Here is a 24,988-nt window from a genome sequence, read left to right as displayed (position 1 = left end):
CAGTGTGAAGGATGATACAGTAATGATTCATTGATGATGCACTGATGATGATACCTAGCCTGGTAATGAAACGTCTGCAGGAGAACAACCCATCATTCTCTGGGGATTGCGGAGATGAGAAGCTCAAAGAGCAATCTGAACCCAAGTCTCAGTGGGGTTCACATTTTGGCCTATTTCCAGGTTAGCATATGGCGCAAAGCCCCAACATGGGGTGAACTGTGGAAACTATAGTTAAGCGATCCATGGCCTAGCACATCGTGCAAAAAAGCTGCTGAGTACATGTGCATTGGACTGCGCTCTCTGCAAACCCATATGTATTTAAACGGTATGGATGAACTTTGCACGAAGTTTGACATCACAGCTTTTTAAAAAACCGCATGTTAAAAAGTTGACGATCCACTTTCCCTTGTATACACCACCGGATCTAGAGAGAATCCCTGAGGGGTCAGGTGAGAGCCCTATTTGGGGATCCGCTTCGCTACTCCACCGCGCTCCTCCGCCAACTGCGACCGCAGGAGCCGAGCGCGCGGCGGTCCAAGGGATGGGGAAAGCAGTCCGGTAGTCAGGGCAAAGTGAGGGCAGCCGGCTTCACTTGCCCACTGCCCATGTGCAGCCCTTTGGCACATGCTCACTTCGGTGGAGGGGGGACATGCTGAGCATGAGCAGAAGCGAAATTTGAAAGAAGAAGAAAAAGAGATTCACCCGATCAGACATCTTGAGCTGCTGCGCGTTAAGAGCTTCGAGCGTGGCGAGCCGGGCGCCCCTGCGCGGACGCCTCCCTTTGTGTTGTTGCAGGCGGGAAGGCGTTTCCCTGCGGGCTACCTGGCCCGCTCTCCGTCTTCCCGGGTTGCTCGGAGCATCAGTCCCCCCCATCGCCCCCCCTCCCAGCTTGCATTTCTCTTAATTCTTCCCGAGACAAGATGGCAACGCCGGCGGCTGTTAATCCACCCGGTGAGTAGCTGCTGCTGCTGCTGCTTGCAAGTCTGCAAGGTCTTGCAAACTGGAAGGTCCGGTGGAATCGGCCAGGGTGTTTACGCACTCTCTCCCCCGCCCCCCCCCCCGGCCCCAGCGGTCTGTCTCTGGGGGAATCTCTCGGCCCGACAGCCACCGCTCGCCCCCTCTGACTTGATTTCTAAGCTTCAGCTCCGTCGGGAGCAGCAGGTCTCGTTAGACTCAGTGGCTGTTATCACAACACGCGTACCCGTAGTTAATGGAGCTCGGGGTGCTCGTGAACCCAGCGCCTCGAGTCAGCACGGCCCGATAAGCGAACCCCACGGGTTGCATCGCGCAAGGCGCCCTGATAAGATGGGTCGTTGGCGAGTTGGTGGGTCAGCGCGTCGTAGGAGCGCAGCCGGCGGGAGCATCTCTGGCTCCAAATTCCGGCCCTGTAGAGCCTCTCCGTGCCCGGCTAGAAGGAATAGCGATCGTGCACAGAGATGGAGACCTAGCGAGCCACCTGCGCCCTTGAGGATGGCTTGCCTTCCCTTGCCTTCCCGGGCACAACTGTCTTCACTTTGCGCCGATTGACAGCTACTCGGGAGATGTCTAGCATTTTTGACACTGTGTGAGAGGCCAGAGTCGGAGTTTGGGGACTGTCTGCATGGAAAAAAATGTTAAGTAGATCCTTCCCCTTAGGATTTCCCAACTGATGAAAAACAATCCTGGCTTTTGATCCACACAGACCAGCAAGCCAGGCCTTTTGCATCTGGGCATAGATGTTAACACTTGCAGGGGCTGAAGATGGAAGCATTAGGGGTGATCTGAATGTTAGGAATCCTCATAGGAAGCACCAAATTTATCAGCAAGGTTGGAATAGTGTATAAAACATTTGCAACTAGCAGGCCGTGGTCCTTCTGCAGCTTTAGGGATACTTGTAAATAACTAGATGTGGTGTTTCAACATCGGTAAGCCTTGGAAAAACTGGCCTTTGGGGATTGCATTTTGAAATGTCCCCAAAAGCTTCCTGCTCTCTTTTAATGGAAAAAAAGTTATAGCTACTACAATTTTATTTTCACTGTTTTATTCTATTTAAATACATTTGTCTGAGATTTCACCAGACACTCAAAGGGGTCCATGGCACAAAAAAGTTAAGCACCTCTGCACTAGAGGCTTATTTTTAACAAGCTGGGTTTAAAGGAAGTTGGCTAGTTTGTAGTTTAGAAACTAGTTTATTGCTCATTGTGCAAAACCAACCCATGTGGCTGTTTTATTGTTTGCTCTGTTGCACAAACCTAGATCATTGGATTAATTCAGTTAATCCCAGTAAAGATGTTGTGTGAACTCAGGCACAGTTAATTATATTGTTATCACAATTTGCTTTATACAGAGGCTTGAAAACTTTCACAGTGATAGGCAGCCTGTATGACGGGGTGGGGGTGGGTGTTTTATATGAAATCTGGAGTAATGGCAGTCTATGGCATAAATTCCCTGGTTCTGACATTGCACTAAATCACAGCATCTATGGTTTAGCTGCATATTGTGTAATTTTTGGATTTATTTAGTAAACCACTATTAAGCAAACTGTAGTTTGAGTCAATTACACTGTGCTAATCTCTGCATTTTTAGTTTATTGTGGATTTGGGGAACAGGTGTGCACAGAAGAAAGTGCTGGAAACAGAGATAAAACTCGAGGGGGCAGATAGCTTTCATGTTCTTGTACTTCAGTGTCAAAGTGTTCCAACTTCCCTGAGTATACACTGAGTATTTCCTGTTGTCTCATTCTTTCGCCTTCTTTTTCAAGGTAAACCCCCTCCAGCTTTCCCTTTAATTCTAATGTGTTATGATTAGTGTTTCATAAACAAACACACATATAGTAGCATTGTAATAGCAAAAATCAAACAGCAAGTTTGATACAGTATAGTTAGAAATAAGCTGCATGGTTTGGACAGTATGATAATGTATACATTTCTTTTGAAGAGGAGGAGAAAGGCTTGGAATTATTTTTTAACAGATCTGAATAAGTTAGGGAAGTGTAACTAGATTAGTTGGAAGTCCTTTTCTACTCTCAGAAAATATTCCGCTTTTCTAAAGAAAACTTCTATGAAAACTGGAACGTACTAATTTGTACTAAGGAAGGATCTAGCTAGTCCCAATTTAGATTTTTCTCCAGACTTTTGAGGATGGGGAGCCAACCTCTGGGGTCTCATTGGTGGAACAAATATTTAAGGCTATCATTTCATGGTTTTGCTCGCTTGGAAAAAGCATAGCTATTGATTCTGATGTTGTTTACTGGCTAAAAATGTTCTGAATCTGAGAACTGCAGCCTTGCTCTGCAATGCATGCTTATATTCATGCCTGAATACACAGCAAGTCCTCCATAAGCCCACTTTGGATCAGGCTGTTAATCACAAAAATGGAACTTGGCATTTGCCCATTTTATGACCTCTATAAATCTGCTGAGGTTGAAACGGAGTCGCTTTTCTTTGTAAGAGTCAAGCTTCGTAAAAACGAGAACAAAAGGCAGCCTGGCTTAGAGATCCATTTTTAACTAGAAAGCTTTAAATATTCACATGAAAATCAGGGTTTGATGGAAGCTTAAGAAGGGAATGTGGCCCAAGTTCCTAATATTTGGCGATTTCACATCTATGTCCTTTTAGAACAGTGTTTCTCAACCTTGGCAACTTGAAGATGTGTGGACTTCAACTCCCAGAATTCCCCAGCCAGCCATGCTGGCTGGGGAATTCTGGGAGTTGAAGTCCACACATCTTCAAGTTGCCAGGGTTGAGCAACACTGTTTTAAAAGATACGGTTCTTGGCCCTTTGTGGAAACCAAGTAAATAAATGGTTTTCTGGTCCTGCTGTGAACCATGGACTGATTTCACAAGGTCAGAAATCAGGTTTCAAGCACCAGCAAATTTTGTCACCTTTTAGAGGAGGTCAAGCAGGATCCACAAAATGAGTTTAGAAGGGGAACAAGTTTGGCTGCATTGTAACCAATCCTCTAAGTCTGCTATCTTCTGGGTAGCTTCGTGGCTGTGCTTCCCACCCACCCAAGCTGGCATACAACACAGTCCTTGGCATTAATGTGAACCTCATGGAAAAACTGCCGTAAACAGGCTGAGATGTGGTTTAAGATGTTTATTTGACTTCTGTTTGGTAAGCACAACTTAAAAAAAAAAAAGAAGTAAAGAAATGGCACTTTAATTTGATCTGTTTTATCTTTTTTTTTCAGTAGATAAAATTAGTCAACTGGAAATATGATTAGGATTGTTTTTAATCACATGTATTTAACAGTATATTTGAGTCACAGTGGACTTACACTCAGGTTAATATAAATTAAATAGACATAATAGCTCAGTAATTTATATTACTTTAGATTTTAATGAAAAATGGCATTGGCAACCATTAATAGTTGATCAAAGTTGATAAATGTGTGCATACATATGTCTTATGGCTTAGTATGTTTTGGAACCCTAAAAGCTTATAGTTTATGCAATCAACCATGGATAAACAAACCACAGCTTAGTATAATGCATTAAATCGTGATTTAATCATGTTTAGTAGAGCTAGTGGTTTATTATCACATGTGAACCAGCCCATTGTTTAGCCCAAAAATACAGAGTCATAGATTGCTGACTTTTTATATATCAGTTGCATATAAATCTTTGCACTTAAACACATGTACCATGAGCCAAAACCTAACTGTGGTTTGCTGAACAGGGAAATTTCAAACTCTGGCTAGAGATTATCATCCTGATTTTATACTACAGGTAGTCCCCAGTTTAAGAATGAGTTCCGTTCCCAAGGTATTATTGTATAATACTGAATAAGTAGCATTGTGTAATGAACTCGAACCACTGAGTATTTAACTCGAATTTTGCTACAATAGGCTCCATTCTTAACTATGGGTCGTCTGTAACCTGGGCATTCTTAACCCAAGGACTCCCTGTATCTTTATTCAGAGTTGCTGACTATTTGTGATAAGTGACAGGCATTCAAAAGCAGCACTGTGCTGATCCAAATCTATTAATTTTATGAGGTAGGACTCCAGCGTTAGGCATGATTACCTGGGAATAAACACTGATGAAATTAACAAGGCCTTCATGCTGAAATGATTCAAGGTGGAAACAGGTTGAGCTTTAACCGAAGATACTCGGTTTAACCGAAATACAATGCTTAGCTTTTAACCAGAAGTAGAACAGTCCTGCCTAGAAAAATGTTGGAAAGAGAGAGCAGGAAGCAGGATCTCTATCAAAGGAAAGAAATATTGAGATTCTGCTTAGCTGTTTGCTAGCCGGAAACACCCTTTGATCTGAGGATGGATCATCCCTTTTCCTGGCTCAAGTCCCAGCAGAGGCATTTTCTAGCTTCCAGAAAGGAACTGTAACAAGGCCCGGGAGTGTTTTCAAGCAGGTCCTCCCCAAGAGTTGACTCTGCTGACCCCTCACCTTTTCCCAGGTTTGGAAGTGTTCCCATACATTCCCGGAAACTAGCTGTCAAGCCCCACACAGTTGGATGAAATCAAGGAAGCGAGGATTGCAGTAAGGCATCTTGAATGCTAGTATTAGGGTAGAGCCAGAATCTTGGAAACTCCAGGAGGAATTTCCAGCCCCCATTTATGAATGAATTCCGTAAGGCAAATATCTCAGAATATTTTTGTTCATAACATTTTTATTAAGAATTTTGAAACAAAGATAAAAACTAACAAGAACTGATAGAAAGTAAAGGAGAGAAAGAAAGGAAAAAAGAAAACAAGGAAAGAGCCAAAAGTGCAAAAAGGAAGAATGAAAAGAAATAGAAGTAGCTTCTGATTTTCTTTACAGCAATTATAAGTACAAATACAAAATTACCTCATACTCTATGGTTACATAAAAGAAAACTCTCTTTTTTATTATTTTTTCTAATCAAAACCATGAATCATCAATTCATTTTTTTCTGTTTCACACAAAAAGTCCATAAGGGGTTTCGAGTCAGCCATAAATGTAGATGCTGTCTTTTCTCTAGTTAAGGAAGTCAATTTAGCCATCTCAGCAAGTTCCATCATCTTCACCAACCAGTCATCCATTGTGGGCAGTGCCAAATCTTTCCACTTTTGTGTATTGTTGAAGGCTTTCACGGCCGGCATACGATGGCTGGTGTGGGTCTTCTGGGCTGTGTGGCCGTGTTCTTGAAGTTCTGTTTCCTAACGTTTCGCCAGCACCTGTGACCGGCATCTTCAGAGGGCAGGAGCACAGACAGGAGCGGTTCTCTCTGTGCCAAGGATGATGTGACCCTGTTGTGGGTATTGGGGGTGTGTGTGGGGGGTTGGGTTACTGAGTGGCTGCTTGTTTTGGTGTCAGCATCTGTGTGTATCTTCCTGGGGATTAGACAGGGTTTTTTCTTCTATTGAATTGTTAACGAGGGGCTGCTGTCTGTGCTCCTGCACTCTGAAGATGCCGGTCACAGGTGCTGGCGAAACGTTAGGAAACAGAACTTCAAGAACACGGCCACACAGCCTGGAAGACCCACACCAGCCTTTCCACTTTTGTTCATATAATATTCTTGCTGTAGTTATCATATACAAAAACGAAGTGCCTTGACTTTTCTCCAGCTGTTTGTCCAGATGGGGCTTCATGGAACGTTAGGAAGCAAACACACTTATAGCGCTCTGAGTCAGCAGAGAAGGTCTGGTGGGCTCTGGTGAAAGTTTTCTTGCCTTGTTCTCTGCTGATTAAAGGGCAATAAAACTCAAAAGCTTTGTTATCACCTCACTCAGCAGAGCAGAGGGTATGGTGTTGGCTGAGGGTAGCATCTCTCTGCTCTGAAAAGAAAGACTTGAACCCTCGTCACTTTCTATCTCCCCTCTGCTGCACTAACTATAGAAATGTCTAACAGCATTCTTGATGTTCAAAGGAGATGCTCCCAGGTGCAATATTGTCACACCATAACGTTTTTGTGGAGCATTTCCTAAGCGTACACAGGAAAAGAAGAGGTATTGAATAAGAAAAGTTCTTCCTGGAAGCTTCATCCATCTCGTCTATGAGCCCTCAATCCAGTTCTGGCTGTAGGGAGTGAGTGCGTATGTTGCTTCCAAGTCATGCCGTGATATAGCTTTTAATTTTAAAACTGTCAGCAAAACCATAACTTGTGATGAAGGGCTACTGTTTCTCCTGACATTTTTGATTTATGGAGGAAGATACAAGAGGGGGGTGCTTGGGTTTTTTTTTTTTTTAAATGATTGTAAGGGAGGCATACATTCAAAAGATTCTTTCATTTCCAAAGCTGTGGGCATGCCACTTTTAAAACTGAAGAGGGACTACGGAGTGATGCTTCAGTCTGGATAAATTTTGTATGATTCAAACTGGCGTTAACAGTGTAGTTCAGAGCAGGAGTGGGTAATAGAATACAACCAGTTCTCTTTACCATGGTTTACACCGGGGCTTCCCAAAGTGGTCAGTATCAACCCCCAAGGTTTGATGGGCTATTCAAGGGGTTGATAAATGTCTGGAGGTCAATAGATGGTCCATAAATGATGGCAGGTCTCTGTAGAGCTCCATGCCGGTCCCTAGTCTTGAAGGTGAAATGGCTAGCGGCGAGACAGTGTTTCCCAGGGTTGGAAAGCCTTGAGTTGTCTCTATCAGCTGTGTGTTGTTACTGGCCTCGTTTATCGATTATTGTTGTTGTTGCTGTTGTTATTCATAGTACTATTAAAGTAGTATTTATTAAATTATTTTCATATAATAAATGTTGGGTGATCAATGAAAAATATATAACTTCATGAAGGCGTCGATGAGCTGAAGAGTTTAGGGACCCCTGGTTTACACCAACCTTACCCACCAGATATATTTGACTGCAAATCCCATAACTCTCAGCTAGCACGAATGGTAGTCCTTTCTCCTTTTGCCTGCTATCCTTGGAACAGGACCTCTGTGAAGGAAAGGCTGCAGCTCATTGGGAGCAAAGTCTTCTCTTGGCTTTTGAGCAGTATGCCTAGAGCTGTGTTTCTTCAAAATACAAGTAGTCCTTAGTTAATGATGGTAATTGGAACTGGAATTTTCATTGCTAAGTGATGCAGTTGTAAAGTGTGACACCACATGACTGTGCCGCTCAGCGACAGTTCTGGCAGTCCCCAGTTACCATAATTAAGCGAGGACCTCATGTGACCACCACTTCTGACCTCCTGCCAGCTTCCCCATTGACTTTGCTTGTGGGGAGCTGGCAGGGAAGGTTGCAAATAACAATTACATGACTGCAGGATGCTGCGATGGTTGGGAATCCGGGCCAGTTGCTGAGCACCCAGATCATGATCACGTGACTGCAGGGATGCTGCAACAGCTGGAACTTCAAGGGCCAGTCATAACTACCACTCGTTCAGCACTGTCGCAAGTTTGAATTGTCACTGAATGAGTGGTTGATAAACGAGGACCACCTGTATACAGAGTCAGAAATAAAATGTGATGGCATTTCATTTGCATTTCAATGCCAGACTTGATTCAGATTAAATAAAATGAATTAAATGGCCCCCTATGTATTTAATTCATTTCACCTTTCATTGCATTGGAAATAATAATCCAGTGGCTATTTGGGGGTCACCCCCAAAGCTGAAGAGTCGAGTTGCATGTCATTCCGAAGCTCCTGGTTTGTGCATCTTGGGCCAAAGTGGTTTCAGACAGCACTTTCAACTGGATTGAGTCTTGAAGGACCTCCTTAATTTAAACTGTTGCCACTAATGAGATATTCCCTGGAAGAAGCAGTTGCCTATGTTTGTTTTCCATTCTTCCATTTCTGAATCCTCTCTTGCTTTTGTTTGCTCCCTTTCATTTCATTTCCTCTTTGGTTTTTTTTTATTTTTTTACTTTGCTAAACTCTTATTTCTATTTTGTCTTTGCTTTATCTTTCCTCTCCTTGATCTTTTATTCTTTCCTATCTCCTGTGTCTAACCAGCTGCTTTTGTTCATCTGTTACAGTCAGGGGACCTAGTTGCGAGATACAGTATTTTTAAAGTCGCTGCAGAGTTACATTAAGCCCTCATCTGGTTTCTCTGTGACCATTGTTTAAACAGCACTGAATGCCGGGATTGTGCGACACATTTCAGCCGATCTCAGTTCTCTTTGGCAGAGAGAATGCTCAGTGCCTTTTTCCCACCAAGGAGAAGAGAAGCGAATGCCCAAATGCTAACTGTGCTCACTGTCCTGATTCTTAATTATGCTACATCAGTGCACAGTTTTATTTAACCATTAGTGAGAGATCTGGGCTGCAATATGCATTCTCTAGAAGCCCAAAACAGAGGTCTGTAGAGTTTCCTTGATGTCACTTATTGTTGCCTTTCTTCTCTCTTTTTGCTTGGGGCAGCAATTGGGGAATTGCATAAATTCACAGGTCTATCCAGGGCTAATTGTTGAAGAGTTGGTGTCACTCCTGGATTGGGAACAGCATGCCTTCAAATTCCAGTTTCATGGCAAGAGAGATATTTCCATCTCTGGCTTGCAATCATCCCAGAGATACTGTATTTGGCTGGCTATTGTAAGAAACAGAATTCTGGACTAAGGTGCGCTTTGGCGGGATCCAGATGGGATCTAGTTATGTTCTTCGGTTGTGCTTTGGTTGCGTTTTGCTTGCACCCCGTAAAGCTAAAAAACCTGAAATGCTGCTTCACAATGCACAATTAATATCGCAGGGATGGCTGCAAGATGCAGAGGTGGCTACTGATTTTAATACATTTGTACAACCTCCAGGTTTGGAGGCACTTTATTTCAGAATGTTGGGTACTGGGGGAAAAAGACAACAGGGGAGAGCTTGCTATTGACGTCATTGCGTGCGTCTTAATTTCCCAGAAGCGTCCAGTTGTTGATAGCAGAATGCCAAGCCAGGTGGAGATTGGATTGGTCCAGCAGAGCAATTCTTATATATGCTGATAGTGTTATAAATAGTGAGAGCAGTTTGGCTCCTAGGCGAATTTGCAAGGCTTTGCAAAATATTAGAGCTGACAAAATCGGTACCTAGTACTTCCTATAAAACCTGCAGAGAAAGGAAAAGTTCTGATTCAAGCTTCACTAGCAGGTATTTTGAAGAGTTTACTGGGGATCATGGTTCTTCCTTAATACCTGAAGAGATAAACCACTTAACAGCCTGCTTTCCTTAAATGCTCTTAATTAAATCTTCTCAGCTGGTTTTTTAATGTGCGGCTAGCATTTGACCACTCATTCGGTGCTTGGCATTTCTTTCATCCTAGCTGTGAGTTTATTGATTCCAGAAAGAAGCACTCCAGCATTCAAGAGAGCTTACTTCACATAAAGTTATGTTTATGAAGTGGTTGATCTGGAGGTAGGAGAACTTGAGAAGGAACTCCAAGATTTGCTAGCCAGCTTGGTCAAATATCTTTTGCAGAAGCAGAGGTATAGTCTAGGACTCAAAAGGGAGAAGGGAAAAATGATTAAACCTATACTTTGTTAAATACTTTAAATTATATAAAATTATATAATGTATATAATTTTAATAATTTTAATAATTAAATATATAGTATTCCCCAGAAGTTAAGGCCAGAATATTAGGGAAGCCCAATATATATATTTTTTTCTGTTGAGACTGAGTTGCATAGTTCCTCGGCTATTGTATTATGATTATTTTTAATTGTATTTTTGTTTAGTTTATAGGGGTTTTATCATACTGGTTTGTTTCTTGTGTATTGGTTGTTAGCCATCCAGAGTTATTTCTTGAAGATGAGATGCCATATACATTCTCTAAATAAATACATAATGTATGACTTGAGAGTTATCATACTGACTAGATTTAATTTTGGTTAAATTAGAATGGAAATGAAATGAAATGTGGCTTTTGTCCAAATTAGTTCTTTTGGGAGAAGGGCATCCAGTGTGTCTTTCAAATACCTAACAAGTAGTTGCACATCTGGAATGGAGATGCTCACTTTCAGTTGCTTTAGGATAACAGTATCTATGAGGCTCAGAAGAAGAACTAGTAATAGCATGGTTGGGGAAATATGAAAGAAGAGGAGGAGAAGTTGACATGGACTGTTAGGCAGAAGAGAAAAGGAAGTCATATAAGTATCCTTGAATCTATTTTATAGAAAACACCTTGTTAATATGAAGCTGAGAAGGAATAGCCGATTTGATGCAGATTACTTGATTGCAACTGATAGACCGCAGTGTAGTTTCTGGCTTACTCTGGCTAGGTTTGCACAACACGGTTAAGTGAACTGTGTTACTTGATGAACCCCAAAGAAACTAATGGGACATTGAACTATAAATAAACCATATGGTCTGGGTTTGTACTATGCAAGAGACTAAAGTGTGCTGGTAGTGCCAGCTTGGATAGTGGTTCCTTAAAGTCCTCCCATCGACCCAATCTTTAGGCTTGAATTTGTGGCCTTCTGGGTTTTACCCCGAGCCATGGTCTGTAGTGGCATTTACAACCTAATGGCGTGCCTGTTTTGCCTCTGAGAAATGAGGCTTGGCGATCTCAAAACAAGCAAACAGAAGCCATATAGCAATTTGCCATTCTCATTTTGGGGTGGCTTATTGTCAAAATTATGTTTTATGGGCTTCAGCACAGTAGGACTAGCCTAGTTCTACCTGACTGAATGTTGTGGGTGTGATACAAAATGGGAGCATTCTTGTCTCCCAGAGAGAGAGCTGGTTGACCCTTAAAATGCTTTGAACTAAAAACAGTGCTGAACCTCCATTTTCCAGACATCCATGCTGTTGCCTTGGATGCAGTGGACAAAACGTGGTGTGAACATAACCTCCCATCAACAGAGTCTGAAGCAATCTAGTCAGTAGATGCAATTTCTGTCATTTGCCTCAAGATCAGTCATTAGTGTAATTACGTAATCGAGGTTCTTATGGCATTTGTGTCAAATTATGATGTAGAATGCCTATTATGTAATATAATTAACATCAATTATCTCAATTACATAATTATCCAAATGATGGAAAATGACACATGATGAAACTGGAGATAACAGACGCTTCTTTCTCCCATACGGTCTCTTAAGATGAGATGTTTACCATGTTCCAGATGCAGAAGGTGGCTTTTCCTTTCCACCCTGAGAGATGTAACACAAATGTCATCTGGTACATTGTCTTTTCCTGAATGGTACTGCAATCGCTTTGCTTTGAAAATGACCACGGGCGGGCAGAAAAGCAGTGGGAGCAGGAACGAATTCTGACTTCCTGCCAGCTTCCCCATTGACTTTGCTTGAGGGAAGCTGGGAGGGAGCGTCAGAAATAATGATCATGTGACTGCGGGGATGCTGCAATGGCCACCATTTTGCAAATAAAACTGGCCTGGAAACATCATGGAAATTTCAGTTCCACAGGAGTAACGGGCCCCAGATTTCTAATGCATTCATTAAGTTAATGGATTTTGGGTAGCTTGATTCAAAAATTATTCTGGTATAATGCACCATTTGAGCTACCTTGAGGGTACAAACAGATAAACACAATGAAAATGTTGGTAGTATATAGATATGTTGCTGAACCGCTTGTCTCAAACACTGACTGAGGGATTGGGTTCATATAACACATTTAATCTGTGTTATATGAATTAACCCATTTTCTATGTTTGCACTATACATAACTGGGTTACACTATAATGGGTTGTGCTATGTAGTCTGGCTTCAAGCTACCTACTAAGCCCCCCACCCACCCAAAATACCCAAGGTCAAAACCAGACAAGCTTATTAGTATATTAGGCACAACTAGCTGCTAGAGCTTGTATTCACTTGGCTAGTAGTTGCCTGAATCAACCCTGTGCATGTCAGATTTCACAATCATTCCTCCCCCTCCTCGTTATTTTCCACAATGCCTTCAAAGAACAACTTGTTGTACAAAATAAAAACAGGCCAACTACTTAACAATTGAAGATTTGACTCAGAAAATACATGGAGGATGTTGAAAGCAGCAATAAGGAAGCAGAAAAAATCAATTCAGTTGCACATATCTAAGCTCGGTTTTGCAAATAAAATATGCTGTGCTCAGGTGCTCAATTAAACCTCATGTGCTCAACTCCCCTCGCCAAATGAATTCAACAACCTGCATTAATAGTGAAAAAGATTACAGAAACGTCTTCTGTATCTGCATATTTTTTCCTGCTTTTGTCTAGCTTGATTATTCCATGATGGTAACAGGCAATGATTTGCATCAGGGACTGTGACAGCCTTGTCTAGTCTCAGAAGCTAAGCGTTCTCAAATTTGGTTAGCACTCAGATGGGGGGTTTCCAGGAAGAATTAGAGAACTAAAGCAGCAGACTAGAATGGGAAGAAAAGGAAAAAAGACCACCACCACCCTTCCCCCCCCCAAAAAAAAATCCTGGGAGAAAGCAGAAGCGAGTCGCTTAATATTGGGAAGAAAATGACATGATTGTGACCACAAAGTCACCTGAAATCACCAGGAGTTGAGCTTGAGTTGTAGGAGATCTTTACTGACACTTTGTCTTCTTCAAAATCTCAGGTTCCAGCATATTTTCCCAGGGCATGAGAGCTAGAAACTAAGAACATTTTTAAAAAGGCATATAACCTTGGAGTATGTGTACTCCAATGAGGATGAATCTGAATTACCTGGATCATTTATACTTCCAGGTCATACTATATGTTCCCTGACATGGGGCTTGTTTTCCCAGACCCACTCTCATATGTGATTATTTGGAAAATACAGCTGTTACTCCCCCAAATAACAATAGATTATCCAAAATGTCCTAGTTGGGACACAGAACATGGAACAAAGGAATTGATTAGCATGCTCTTCAGCCAAAATAACCTCCCCAGGTGATTTATTGATATCAGTGGGTGAGGGCGGGGGGCGGGGGGGAGACTGCTTAACACAAAAGTAGAAGGATGGGAAAGGATGAGAAAAAAAGAAAAGTTAGCAACTATAGAGGGAGTAGGGAATGGCCTTGAAGAAGGAAGAGCTGCTACCAAAGCAAGTCAGATAAGAGGGGCTTGAGTCTGGGCCAAGAAAGTAACTTGAGAAAACGCCTCAGACAGGCCCCTCCCTAGTTCACACGAAGATAAAGGGAGGGAGGGGGAAGCAGATTCAGATTTGCAAGATTCTGTTACTATAGCTGTTACAGTAAAAGTAGTCCTGACCCATATGACATTGGTTTCTTAGTCTGGTCTGTCTAGTTGGGCTGACAGCAACCAATTAAAATAGTCATTCTTATCTATGAGCCCACTGGTTATAGATCAAAACAAGAGGCACCTGTTAGAACTGGTCAGACATAGGATCAAGGTTTATCCAGGGATTCAGGAAAAATCAACAGTGAGACTGTGTTCTGTACATTTTTTGGAATCTTTCCTTCTCCTTCTCTTCCTGGACACAAGGCATAGGGCATTTATGCACAACTCCCTTGTGGAAATTGCTTACTTGACAACGTCTGAGTCCTTTGGTATGCCATTATCCTGGGTTCATTAGCTGAGTGGTAGTCAGAAGAATGCAGCTGCCAGATCTGCCAGTCATCCTGAAGTTTATGCTTTACTCTTGTTTTACATGTGAAAAGGCTGGTTTGCTGCAGCCTTTTGTTTCAGTTTGAGAAACGAAGGGAGGTTGGGGAGGAATGGAAAGATCTCTCTCCTTGACCTTGTAGGTAAGCATTCAGCTTGCCTGTTCAATTTTTTTTTTAATGTGCAGATGTTCCCTATATGCCTTTTAGAATAAAAGAAACCTCTTGTGAGTGAAAGCCAGAATATTTTCCAGGAGATTAGGAGACAGGGCAGTGTAACTCTGAGCGAATGGCATTGAGAACTTTACATATGGGAAGTTCCATTCAAGTTCTGGTACCTCCAGTGAAAACTGACCAAGGAGTGCTAGTTGGTATTGTTTTGTACCCCAAAGAGCAAGGAGCTGATATGGTGTCAAGGCAGCTTCATATATTAAACGTTCAGGTATGTTGCATTTTGGATTACAAAGAAAAACATTGTCTTTTTACTTCTTCCTCGTCATGCACCACGCTGTACAGATTTAATTGGCCAATTTAACACTCCTGTTACTGTTCTGACAAGCTGTCATTACTTAGGTGGCAGTGGTATTATTAACTTTTATGACAACTTCTGCCAGGAGCTATAAAGAACAAAGACAGCTCTCTGGAAGCAATGTGAGCAAGCTTTCATCAACTGGCTGTGCTATGTCTTTTCCAGGCACCTGCAAAGCATCTCTTGAACTCATGCTCCAAAGGCTGTTCTCTTTCAATTACAAGCAAGTTGAGAAAGCTGGGGATGGCCAGCTTTCATGTCTGAAGGACACATTTTGGTTCTGGAGAGTTTGTCATGAGCACTTTTAGTGATACTTGCAAGGACATGTGTGTGTCTGCTTCCCAAATAACTACCATGTTGGGGATGTCTGGACACAAGAGGTTCATTTATCAGAGAGAACAGTGGTGAGGTTCCTTCCTGTTATCTTCAAATACTTCCTATCACCCCATCTTTAAGAACACCAAAGTCAGAGAGGCAAAGAACCTGAAAGACACTGAGAAGTGTTGGTGGGTGCATTGTCAACTGCCAACCCCTGCAAGAGAGAATAATGAGAGCTTACTATTATCTTCTGGAAAGCATTGTTATTGTTTTTCTACCTTCTGTTGAAGGACATAAAATAGCAACTTGAATGAACAAAGATGACCCAAGAAATCATTCATGGAATATTGACAAGCTGCCAAGTTGTTACCTTAAGGTTGGCCCAAATATGTATTAGATAGAAAATAACACTTCTAGATTAAGTTGTTGTCATGGGAGGAGAGATGAGGAACATAAAGGCAAACCTGGGGTCACTTACCAACAGGTAAGCCGCAATACATCACCAAAAGAAATTCTAAAGTACTGTGGGAACAAGGTAGGAAAAAAAGAGCATTCTTCAGAGGGTAAGGAAATGTTCAGGAAAGGGGATCCCAGCTTTTGGCACGGTATTTAATTAAAAAGAAGAGCCTTAGTTAAGACTCTTAGAACGGGATACCATATTCTCCAGCAAATAGCACAGACATCCTCTATATATGTTCAGTAGGACTGTGCCAAATTTCTTCAAAACGGTTTTCATTGCATGCCTTGCATACCAAAAACACCTAGTTTCAGTTTAAGGAAGGCCATGGAATCTGTATGCCTTTATCCATAGTCAGAGAGGCATCCTACCGTCCTAAGAATCGGCTAAAGTCAGAAAGATGTGCCTGTTCTTCTAAGCTCAGCAGAACATCAGGATGGATGGAAAGAGTAAAATCAATAAACAAACTAATTGGGAGGAAAAGATGTTGCTAGGTATTGAGCTGGAGCAAGGGTGTCCAAAACATTTAAAGCCCTTTCAAGCACAGCATTTTGTGAAATGTCCCATTTTGCATGTACAACTGTACTCAGGATATTTCTATGAAATTTCATGTTCAAAATGGTTTGGACTTTTATTGTTTGGTTCGGAGCTTTTATTGTGCTGTTGCCCTTAGAAACACATTAAAAGCTGGTTTTGTAATGCTTGCATGGAGCGGGGGACATCTGCCCTGATGATCTAGCAGTGAGCGAAATCACTACAGCTGTATTAAAATAAAATGGTGTAACAAATTGGGCTTTTACCAAATGCTCTTGAACTTTGTGTCCTTAATGGCTACTTAATGTTGGTTAAGATAAACTCATTCCCAGAGGGAAGGAAGATGCAAATGCTGTGAAATGCTCAGTGAAGAATAGCGAGGAGAGTAATGTCACTGAAATCGCTTGTAACTGTTACTGCTGGACAATTATTAAGGAAGAAATTACTGTAGAGTCTTAGTTGCAATCCTAAAATCTTAGATTCAAGATGAGGTGCAGTACAAGTGTTGGGTGATTCAGGGCAAATCTGGATGGATATACAGTAGATACAGAAAGGAAATAACCCAAGGGTTGTCTCTGGTGATGGATAGATACAGTAGAGGGAAGGTCCACAGGCACACTTGCTACTGCTGTACAATTTTGCAACAATTCAAGTCATCAGGACCTCTATGGCAGCTACTATCAATCTTCTATCCTCCAGATGCATTGGGATGGCAACTGATCATTGATCTTATGGGCTGAGAATTCTAGGGACTCTTATTTGAAGAACATCAGGTTGGAAAAGGCTGCTGCCCAAAGTATCAGTCAGCCAGGCACTGTGCCTATTTTACATATCCTCAGTTAGCAGCTGTGGCTTAATGTGCACGTGTGGGATTGAATACAAGTCAAGCATGCACACTGAGTGGAAATTCTGCTCTTGCTGTTCACGTACAGCATTCTAGCTACTATTTTAAGCTGTTCCCCTCCCCAAATGATATCAGTTGTGTTATACAGCTAAGTGTATGTATGTATAGGTGTGTGTACATATACATACTATGCCAGAAGGGTTGGGTCTCCTCCACCCAAGCCTTGCTGCTTCTAAAAGAACTCCCCTACCATGGGGACAGAAATTGCTTTCTAATTAAACATTCCTCTGTTCTTTTGAGAGTTTGGTAGATGTCCACAAATGTTGGCATAGCTTACTAGTCAACGAACAGGGCAGATTCCGCTAGCCCCCTTTCCTCCTGGAAATTAGGCAAGAAAAGCACAGCCAGCTTTCATTTCTGCAAAGCACTTCTTACTAACCTGGTGTCCTCCAGTTGTGTTGGACTTCAGCTCATCAATTCCATGCCATAAAGTTAGCATGGTCAGCACTGAAATCCCACAGAATAGGAGCCACCAGACTGAAGAAAGTTGGAGATCGTAACAGAAAGCTTTTATCTCAACTTCCGGTGAGGACACAGCAAACTGAAGATGTCCCTGAAGAAGCAGGGATGACATTGCAGCTGAAATGTCTGGGCCAGTGAAATCTCTCGGGAGAAAGGAGAGATCATGAGATTGCCCACACATGCTCTGTACAGAGGCTCCTCATGAGCAGATGGAAGGAACTGACATTTTTGCAATCTGCTTGCAAGTTGAGTGGCTGAGAATTGAGGGGTCACATCAAACCTCACAGTCATAATGTAGCCTCTAAGGACAAAAAGTTTCTTAATCACTTTGGAATTAATTTTTGATTGCTTTTTAAATATTTAGAATCTCCAGAACAGCAAGTTTCATGGTATTCATGGTGAGTTTCCTTCAATCCTTTACGAAAGAATCTTTAAGTACGAGTTTAAGGATTTATTTATTTATTTATTTGGAATTAATAATGAAAAGGTGATTAGAGTGTTGATTTTAGAAAGTTATGAATGGATTAAGGGTCCAGATGGATTTAATAACATTCTGAAATTAAATATAAGAATCCTTCCCATGGGAAATTATTCATGTTCATTCTTCATTCAGAAGAAAAACAACATGATAAGATGGGGCTTTGAAGGTTGAACACTAGAAGGCACCAGAAGGAAATAAAGATTATTATTAAAGGAGGAGCAAAATCTTTTTAACAATGGATCCATTGAGAGATATTTGTGAACAATGGACTCAGAAATTAGTTTTAAAGATCTCTCCCATTATTGATAGACAAAACGATGTTATGGAAGAGGAATACGTTTTACTGGACAATACTGCAACTGATTCAAATGTGGACTTAAAAATGACAGGCTACAAGAAGGATATGGAAAAAGATGAAATATTGAATATGCAAATGAAACTGGCTGATGTTTTGATAACTAAAAAGGACATACAAATAACAGATTAGAAGAGTGCCTTGGATAACCTTTCTATATTGGATTTACAAAAAAGATTTATTAATGATGTCAGCGATTTTATGAGAAGAGACAAAGAGAAAATGGAAAGAAATCAAGTGTTTGGACACTATTTGAAGGGACTAAAGATTAATATGGTTGGGAGCAAAGGCAAGGAATATAAAGTTGGTTTATTTGATCAAGGTTCAAATAGATAGGTTGCTATTTCTGGAAAATTTTAATGGATGTTTCCTGACCAGGACTGTATGATGATGTTTTAAGGTTTTGTTTATAGATAAGAGTTAAATGGGAAAAAGAGTTCATTTGCTATGCTTTAAATTTACCTGATTAAGGTTAAAACAGTTATGTTGTTATGTCTGGTAATTTTTATTGAATTTTTACTGACTAGATTTGAATGATAAGGTTTGGGGGATTTGTTTTATGATAGAAAATGAGATACAAACATAAAAGGATGGAATTCAAGTGGCTTTCTTAGATCAAACTTATAATACATAGGTTGTTATTTCTGGTAACTCTTAATGGACTTTTGCTGATTAAGATGGATGATGAGGTTTTAAAGATTTGTTTATAGAGAATGAGGTGAGATATGAGATGAAGAGATTGTTGTATTGGAAGAGATGGTGATAAGTTGTTAAATTTGTTTATACTTGCTGGAACGAAGGGGGAAGTTACTTCTTTTCTTTCTTCCTCTTTAATTTTTTTCTTTTTTCTTTTTATTCTTTGTATTCGTTTTATCTGTATAATGTAAGCTTTAATGGAATTATTCTTAAAAAAAAAAAAAAGAAGGCTTTTATCTCATGCAGATCAGTTACCTGTCCAAAAATGGTCATGGGATCTGATGTTGGGTTGCCAGCTCACCCAAGTCATAGGCCCCTTGCCCTTGGCAATTAGTTGGTGGACTTGTAGATGCCAGCTTATCATCCATCAAAAGCTCTCTTCCATTCCAATCTCTGCCCTCTCTGCAGAACACAAATATTTAATGTAGGAAGATGTCAGTGATTTCCCCCTGCAAATAAATTGATCAGTATGCAAGATGTTTGTTCCCTGCTGAATCCCGGGCTGCTGTTACGATAAACGGATCTGCGACGGCAGTTCTGAGCAGAATACCAATGTAGCTGTGCTTCTTCTCAGAGGTTTTTGACATTTCTTATGAATTCCTTTTGAAAGAAGATGTAGTCTCAAGGAGAGAAAAAGGACATATTGGTGGGACCGCTTCTGCACAGGTGGGAGAGAATTGGTCTACTTGAGAGCATGGCTAAGACTTATTGAAGGGTGTTGAGGATTAATGTGGAGGGGTGGAACTGGACATTTGCTATAATCTGTTGATCTAATTCTTTTAAATTCTATCTGCACAAACCAGCCTTTAAAGATCTCAGAATTTTGGGAGGGTTACATCAATACTTACCATGTGAAAGGAGATGGTTAACATTATTTTGTACAGTGTACGTTTTTATGAACGCGTTTGTTTTAGGCTTTATGAAAGCATGTGTTTTTCTCTGTCTTCCTCCTCCTTTTCTTTTTGCATTTGATGATAAAACTCTTCCTCTCACTGTATGGTAGAGGTGATATATCTGGCATGGGTTAAAACTGTATTTTAAAAATCTCCTTTACAATGTAAAGTATCTGGATTTCTTCTTGACATTCATGTAGAGTGGAGAGTTGTTGGGTGGGAATTGCTAATTCATGGAATGCTGAAAAATAAGGGACCTTTTTTTTTTTTAAATGGTGTTGTAACGTTCTCATACATTTCAAAGAATTATTTGTAAGAACATTCATACTGGATGAGACAAGATGTGCAGAAAGCCTAGCATTCTGATTCTTGGAATTCTCTTTAATTGTTCCTTAGATTTTGAGGTTACCTGGCTCCAAAGAGATCCTGGGCAGCTAACAAATGTACAAGAACACATAATATAAAAAGGAAAACATTAAGAAATAGCCATTGGCCTATTGTTTCTCCATTAACTATTCCTCAGCAAACGGCATTCAGTTGTATTCTTCCATACTGCTGCCTCACCTAAGTGTCTGAACGATTGCAGTCAGAATAAAACGTAAATGTTGCATTCAAACTAATTTGCTGGTTTAATATGGAACTTTTATGACTCATTTATTGTTTTTATTAGAATGCTTATAAATATCATTAAGACCTAACAACTCAGCAATATCATGGATTTTGAGAAAAAAATGAAAGCATAGAATGTTGCTAATATAGTGGACCTTGATTTAACGGACTGATGGAAGAAAGAGGTGTCCATTAGACCCGAATGTCCATTAAAAAGCAAATGAGATTTTGCATATGAGTAAAATGATTTTTTTTTTAATTGTATCCAAAGTCTGCTGAATCAAGAACAGGTAAATCACAGATTTACTACATACTAATCTTTTTGTTTTGGTTCCTTTGAGTCAGTGTTGATATTAACCACGATTCATCTGAATGTAGGATGCACAGGAAGAATCCTAAATGTATAACTCTTTAAGGCTGCTAAGATTAGCATAGAGAGCTAGTTTGGTGTAGCAATTAAGGCAGCAGGCTACAAACCCTGAGATCGTCAGTTCTAGTCCCACCTAGGCACAAAGCAAGCTGGGTAACCTTGGGCCAGTCACTCTCTCTCAGCCCTAGGAAGGAGGCAAGAGCAAACTATCTCCAAAAATCTTGCCAAGAAAATTGCAGGGACTATTGCAGGCAGTCACCAGGAACCAACACTGAAGTTTGAAGTAATTGTATTTGTAACAGGCATACTGTATATGTTACAAAAGAGAAAAGTGGATAGATTAATACACCCATTCCCAGCACTGGAGCCTATAGCATGCGACCCAGGGCTGCATGTGGCCCCTTGCAAAGTCTTGTACACCAGAGTCTCCTGGAAGAGAGAAATGATAAAATACCCAAGGAATAATATTCACCTTCCTGAATGTGCCTCCATTTTTTTCTTTTTTTTGGAGAGAGAGAGAGAAAAAAATGGCGGATTTGATATACTACTTCATTGGTTCTGAACTGCATTTGTGGAATGCCTTATAGACACATCAGAGCTAGGCTACCCTGGCACCTTGAATTTTTTATATGAGTTGTTTCACTCTTTCTGTTCCAGTTTATAACACACCAGTCAAAACTCCTCAAAGCAATGGAAGGGGGCCACGCGTCTACATGAAAGTCCCATAATTGCATTGAACTAAGCTGCCGAATGGTTGTCTTTAAGGAGAACTCAAGGCTGTGGAAGGCTCAGTTCAGATTTCATTGATATTTATTAGAGAAGGATACCTTAAAAATGAACCTCTGGGCCAACTTCTTCCACTTTTCCCTCTAAATTAAAAAAGGGTGGTTCACCCCTGAAAACAGAGGAATTTTACCATTCCAGTCCCCTTTTTTCATGGCTAGGCAAGGTACTTTTCTTGGCAGCCATTCTGTAAATTGGGAAGTCTCCTGTGGCAACCATTTTGTGAATGAGCCCACCACAATCTATCAAAATCCCAGATGTGCCACAGCCGCACATCCCAACTGCCTATGAACTTAAGCTGGTACATTATGTTCTGTGTTACAGAAATGGCATCGGACATACCTGGGTCAGTGACATTGCCAGTGGCACCCATGGCTGCCGGCCAAGTGAGAATGGCAGGATCCGTGCCTGCCAGAGGGGGAAAGAGGCGTTCTGGGTATGTAGGCATCACCTTTTCAAAGTGACATTGAATGCTTTTTTTTTAATGTATCAGTCTCCCCCTCCCCCTCCCCCCTCCTCCTCCTCTCCCTTCCCCTTCCCCTTCCCCTTCCCCTTCCCCTTCCCCTTCTGTTGTTGGAGTTCCACTGTTCCCTTTAATTTCTGTCTCTGTAAAGTTTACAGAGTGGCTGGCAGCTATTTTTGAGATATGGCCCTCTTAATTTTCCTTAGTACACCTGTTGGGAATTATAAGAAATTTAAAATGGACCTTCCCAAAGGCACCCCTGAAAGGTTCCCCCAATACTCTGGAGAAATGCTACATCGCAACAGTCATGTTTGAAAATATGAAATCATGGTATCAGAGCAATGCTGCTTCCTATCACAGGGGCAGTAAAACAGTTGACAGATTGTGAATTGGGACTTACAGCGCCAATTGTCTTGGGGCCTTGAACACTAAGTGATCTGGGGGTCCAAAAACGAAGTTGTAATCAAAGAACGAAATGTATTAAATAATGCTGGGGGCTGGTGATGTACATGGCAATCAGGTAATGCACAGTGGGCAATCGGTAGGGAATATAGCATAAAGAATAGTTGAGGCTAATGGCGTTCAAGGCCGTCAGATAAGAAGCAGTTAACAGTCTATGGAAATTTAGCAGCTGATTCAGTCCAATGAGAGAAAGATGAAGTGGGAATTCAGAGAGAGTAGCATATTCAGTTCAAGGGATAAAGTTGAGGAAGGAGTAGCAGGAACAATGAGGGGGGTCAATAAGTGATTCGCTTTGTAATAGTGGTCAGTTAGAAAACAAGAAGGCAGAAAGAAAAAAATAATAAAGACAAACAATATTTGAGGTTTCTCAATACAGGAAAAGGACAGGACATTTTCAAGATGGAGCCCCCGTCTCTCTCATTTACTCACTTTCCCTCTTTTTCTCTCACCTACCTAAACATACATGCATGCTGGATGGGGGCCAGCTTTGCACAGGCAACACTTCATTTGGGACAGAGAATGAAAGAAATAAAATGCTGTAACCAAGGACTTAAGAGGTGGGAGGGGATCCTTTGCAGTGCTGGACTTCATTAGCACACAGGTCTGGTCCCTGAAGGTCATTCTCTGATGGATCTTCCAACATTTGGAAAAGAAGATGTGGGATCACAAGATGGATAAATCATACACCAATAAATGTTGGACGTGCCACGACAAAGAAGGAACATTTTATCCTATGTGGTGGTTATGTTAAAAAAAACAACAACCCTGGAAGTATGGGAAAGAAGTAGACCAAAACATCCAGAAATTTCTGAAAATAAAATCTGAAGTAAAACCACAAATAATTTGATTGGGTATGATCCCAGAGAACATAAAGGAAAGGTATCATAATTTGTTGAGAGAGATGCTGACAGTAGCGAGAATCAATTTCGCCCAACGCTGGAAAAGAGAAACTATGCCATCAATTCAGGATTCATATTCAAGCAGGAATGGTTGCAACATATCACAGAGCAAGACAGGCTAAGACACTTAGACTATGGTTTTTGAAGAAAAACAAAGGTGTTTAAAATAATAACAATTAAAATGATCCAAGCAGAAATGAGTAATCATGTCCAAAGTAAGGTATAAAAATATTCAAGTAGCAATTAGTGGCTGGGGGGAAAAAGGGGGGAGAGAAAAAGAAAGGGGGGGGGCTACCAGAATGCCCTTTTTATAATAATCTTTTTTGTTTGCTTTATTTTTAATTTTTTTTCAAAATCCTTTACATATGTATATGTATATCTTTTTCTTTTTTTCTTTTTTCTTTTGCATGCTTTATTTAACCAATTTTAAAATAAGGTGTGTTTAAAAAAAAAACCTCAAAAATGTCAATAGATTTTTTTAGATAACATCCTTTTAAGCAAGAGATATTTTAGAAATGACCTCATTGCATTTATGTTGCTGGAGATGCAGTGAAATTAAATGTGCTTTATTTAAATATATTGTTCTTTTTTGGTAAGAAGCACTTATATGTATACACTCAACTTTGAGATTTAATATTTTCAGATGTTTGTAGTCTGTATCATATGGGAGTTGACTTCTGAGCAAAGAAAATGGATTTTCAATCAAAAGACTTGCTGTTCAGCATTGGAAAGGCAAACGTGGCTCCAACTGAACGGATTAATACAGATCAACTATGGATGACTGTAAAAAAAGAAAAGAAACAAAAGGCATATGAAAACTGTAAACTTTAAACAGGGTTAACATCATTTTTAAAAATCTTCAAGTTCTCCCCCCTCCCCAAAATAAAATCCAGGAAAATCCAGAAAATCGTGGTCCTGTCTACTCTGCATCATTGCAATGAAGCCTTCATCCCTTCCAAAAAGATTAACTTCAACCCCCCAGCCACCAAAAGGTTTTCTGCTCCTGAATTAATAGTTTCCCTCTTGTGTTTTTAGCTCAGAGGTAAAGTAAGACGCAATCCTATTTCTTGATATATGGATTTTTTTCTTCTTCACTTGCATCAAATAAATAATATGCCATGAAATTTCATGGTGAAAGGAGCAGTCTTTTTGAAAGATGGTATGCAGGAAATGAAACAAACAAGCCGAACATCTACCTGAAGGAAATGCTGGGTAAATGGTGGGGAATATTTGTAAAGGATAGAAAGCTTAACCTTGGTTTGATTTCATATTCATGTACTGATCTGCAGAGGAGTTAAATGCAGATGGAAAAAGATAAGCAGCTTGAATGACCATAAAGAAGGAAAATTCCAAAATCTATATTGCTGTAGAACCTTTTTTTAAAAATCCACTTGAGTGT

At 40.7% G+C, this 24,988-nt stretch overlaps 1 protein-coding gene across 2 annotated transcripts in view; it reads left to right on the top strand.

Moving 5' to 3' along the window:
- Positions 1-658: 658 nt before the first annotated feature.
- ARNT2 (aryl hydrocarbon receptor nuclear translocator 2) overlaps positions 659-24,988 on the top strand; it is a 106,902-nt gene continuing 82,572 nt past the window's right edge. For both annotated transcript variants that reach the window (XR_015797507.1, XM_007432111.4), the window contains exons 1-2: positions 659-951; positions 22,090-22,201. Coding sequence is in view for 1 of the 2 variants with exons in the window: in XM_007432111.4 (XP_007432173.2) it covers positions 921-951; positions 22,090-22,201 (143 nt within the window). In the remaining variant the exon portion in view is untranslated. The remainder of the gene's footprint in view (positions 952-22,089; positions 22,202-24,988) is intronic.

Source organism: Python bivittatus, unplaced genomic scaffold, assembly GCF_059951505.1.
Source record: "Python bivittatus isolate LINGU-HERP-01145 unplaced genomic scaffold, Pbiv_v1 ctg000530_np1212, whole genome shotgun sequence".
Lineage (NCBI taxonomy): Eukaryota > Metazoa > Chordata > Lepidosauria > Squamata > Pythonidae > Python > Python bivittatus.
The sequence above is the reverse complement of the archived record's forward strand: the minus strand, read 5'-3'. Positions and strand labels throughout refer to the sequence as shown.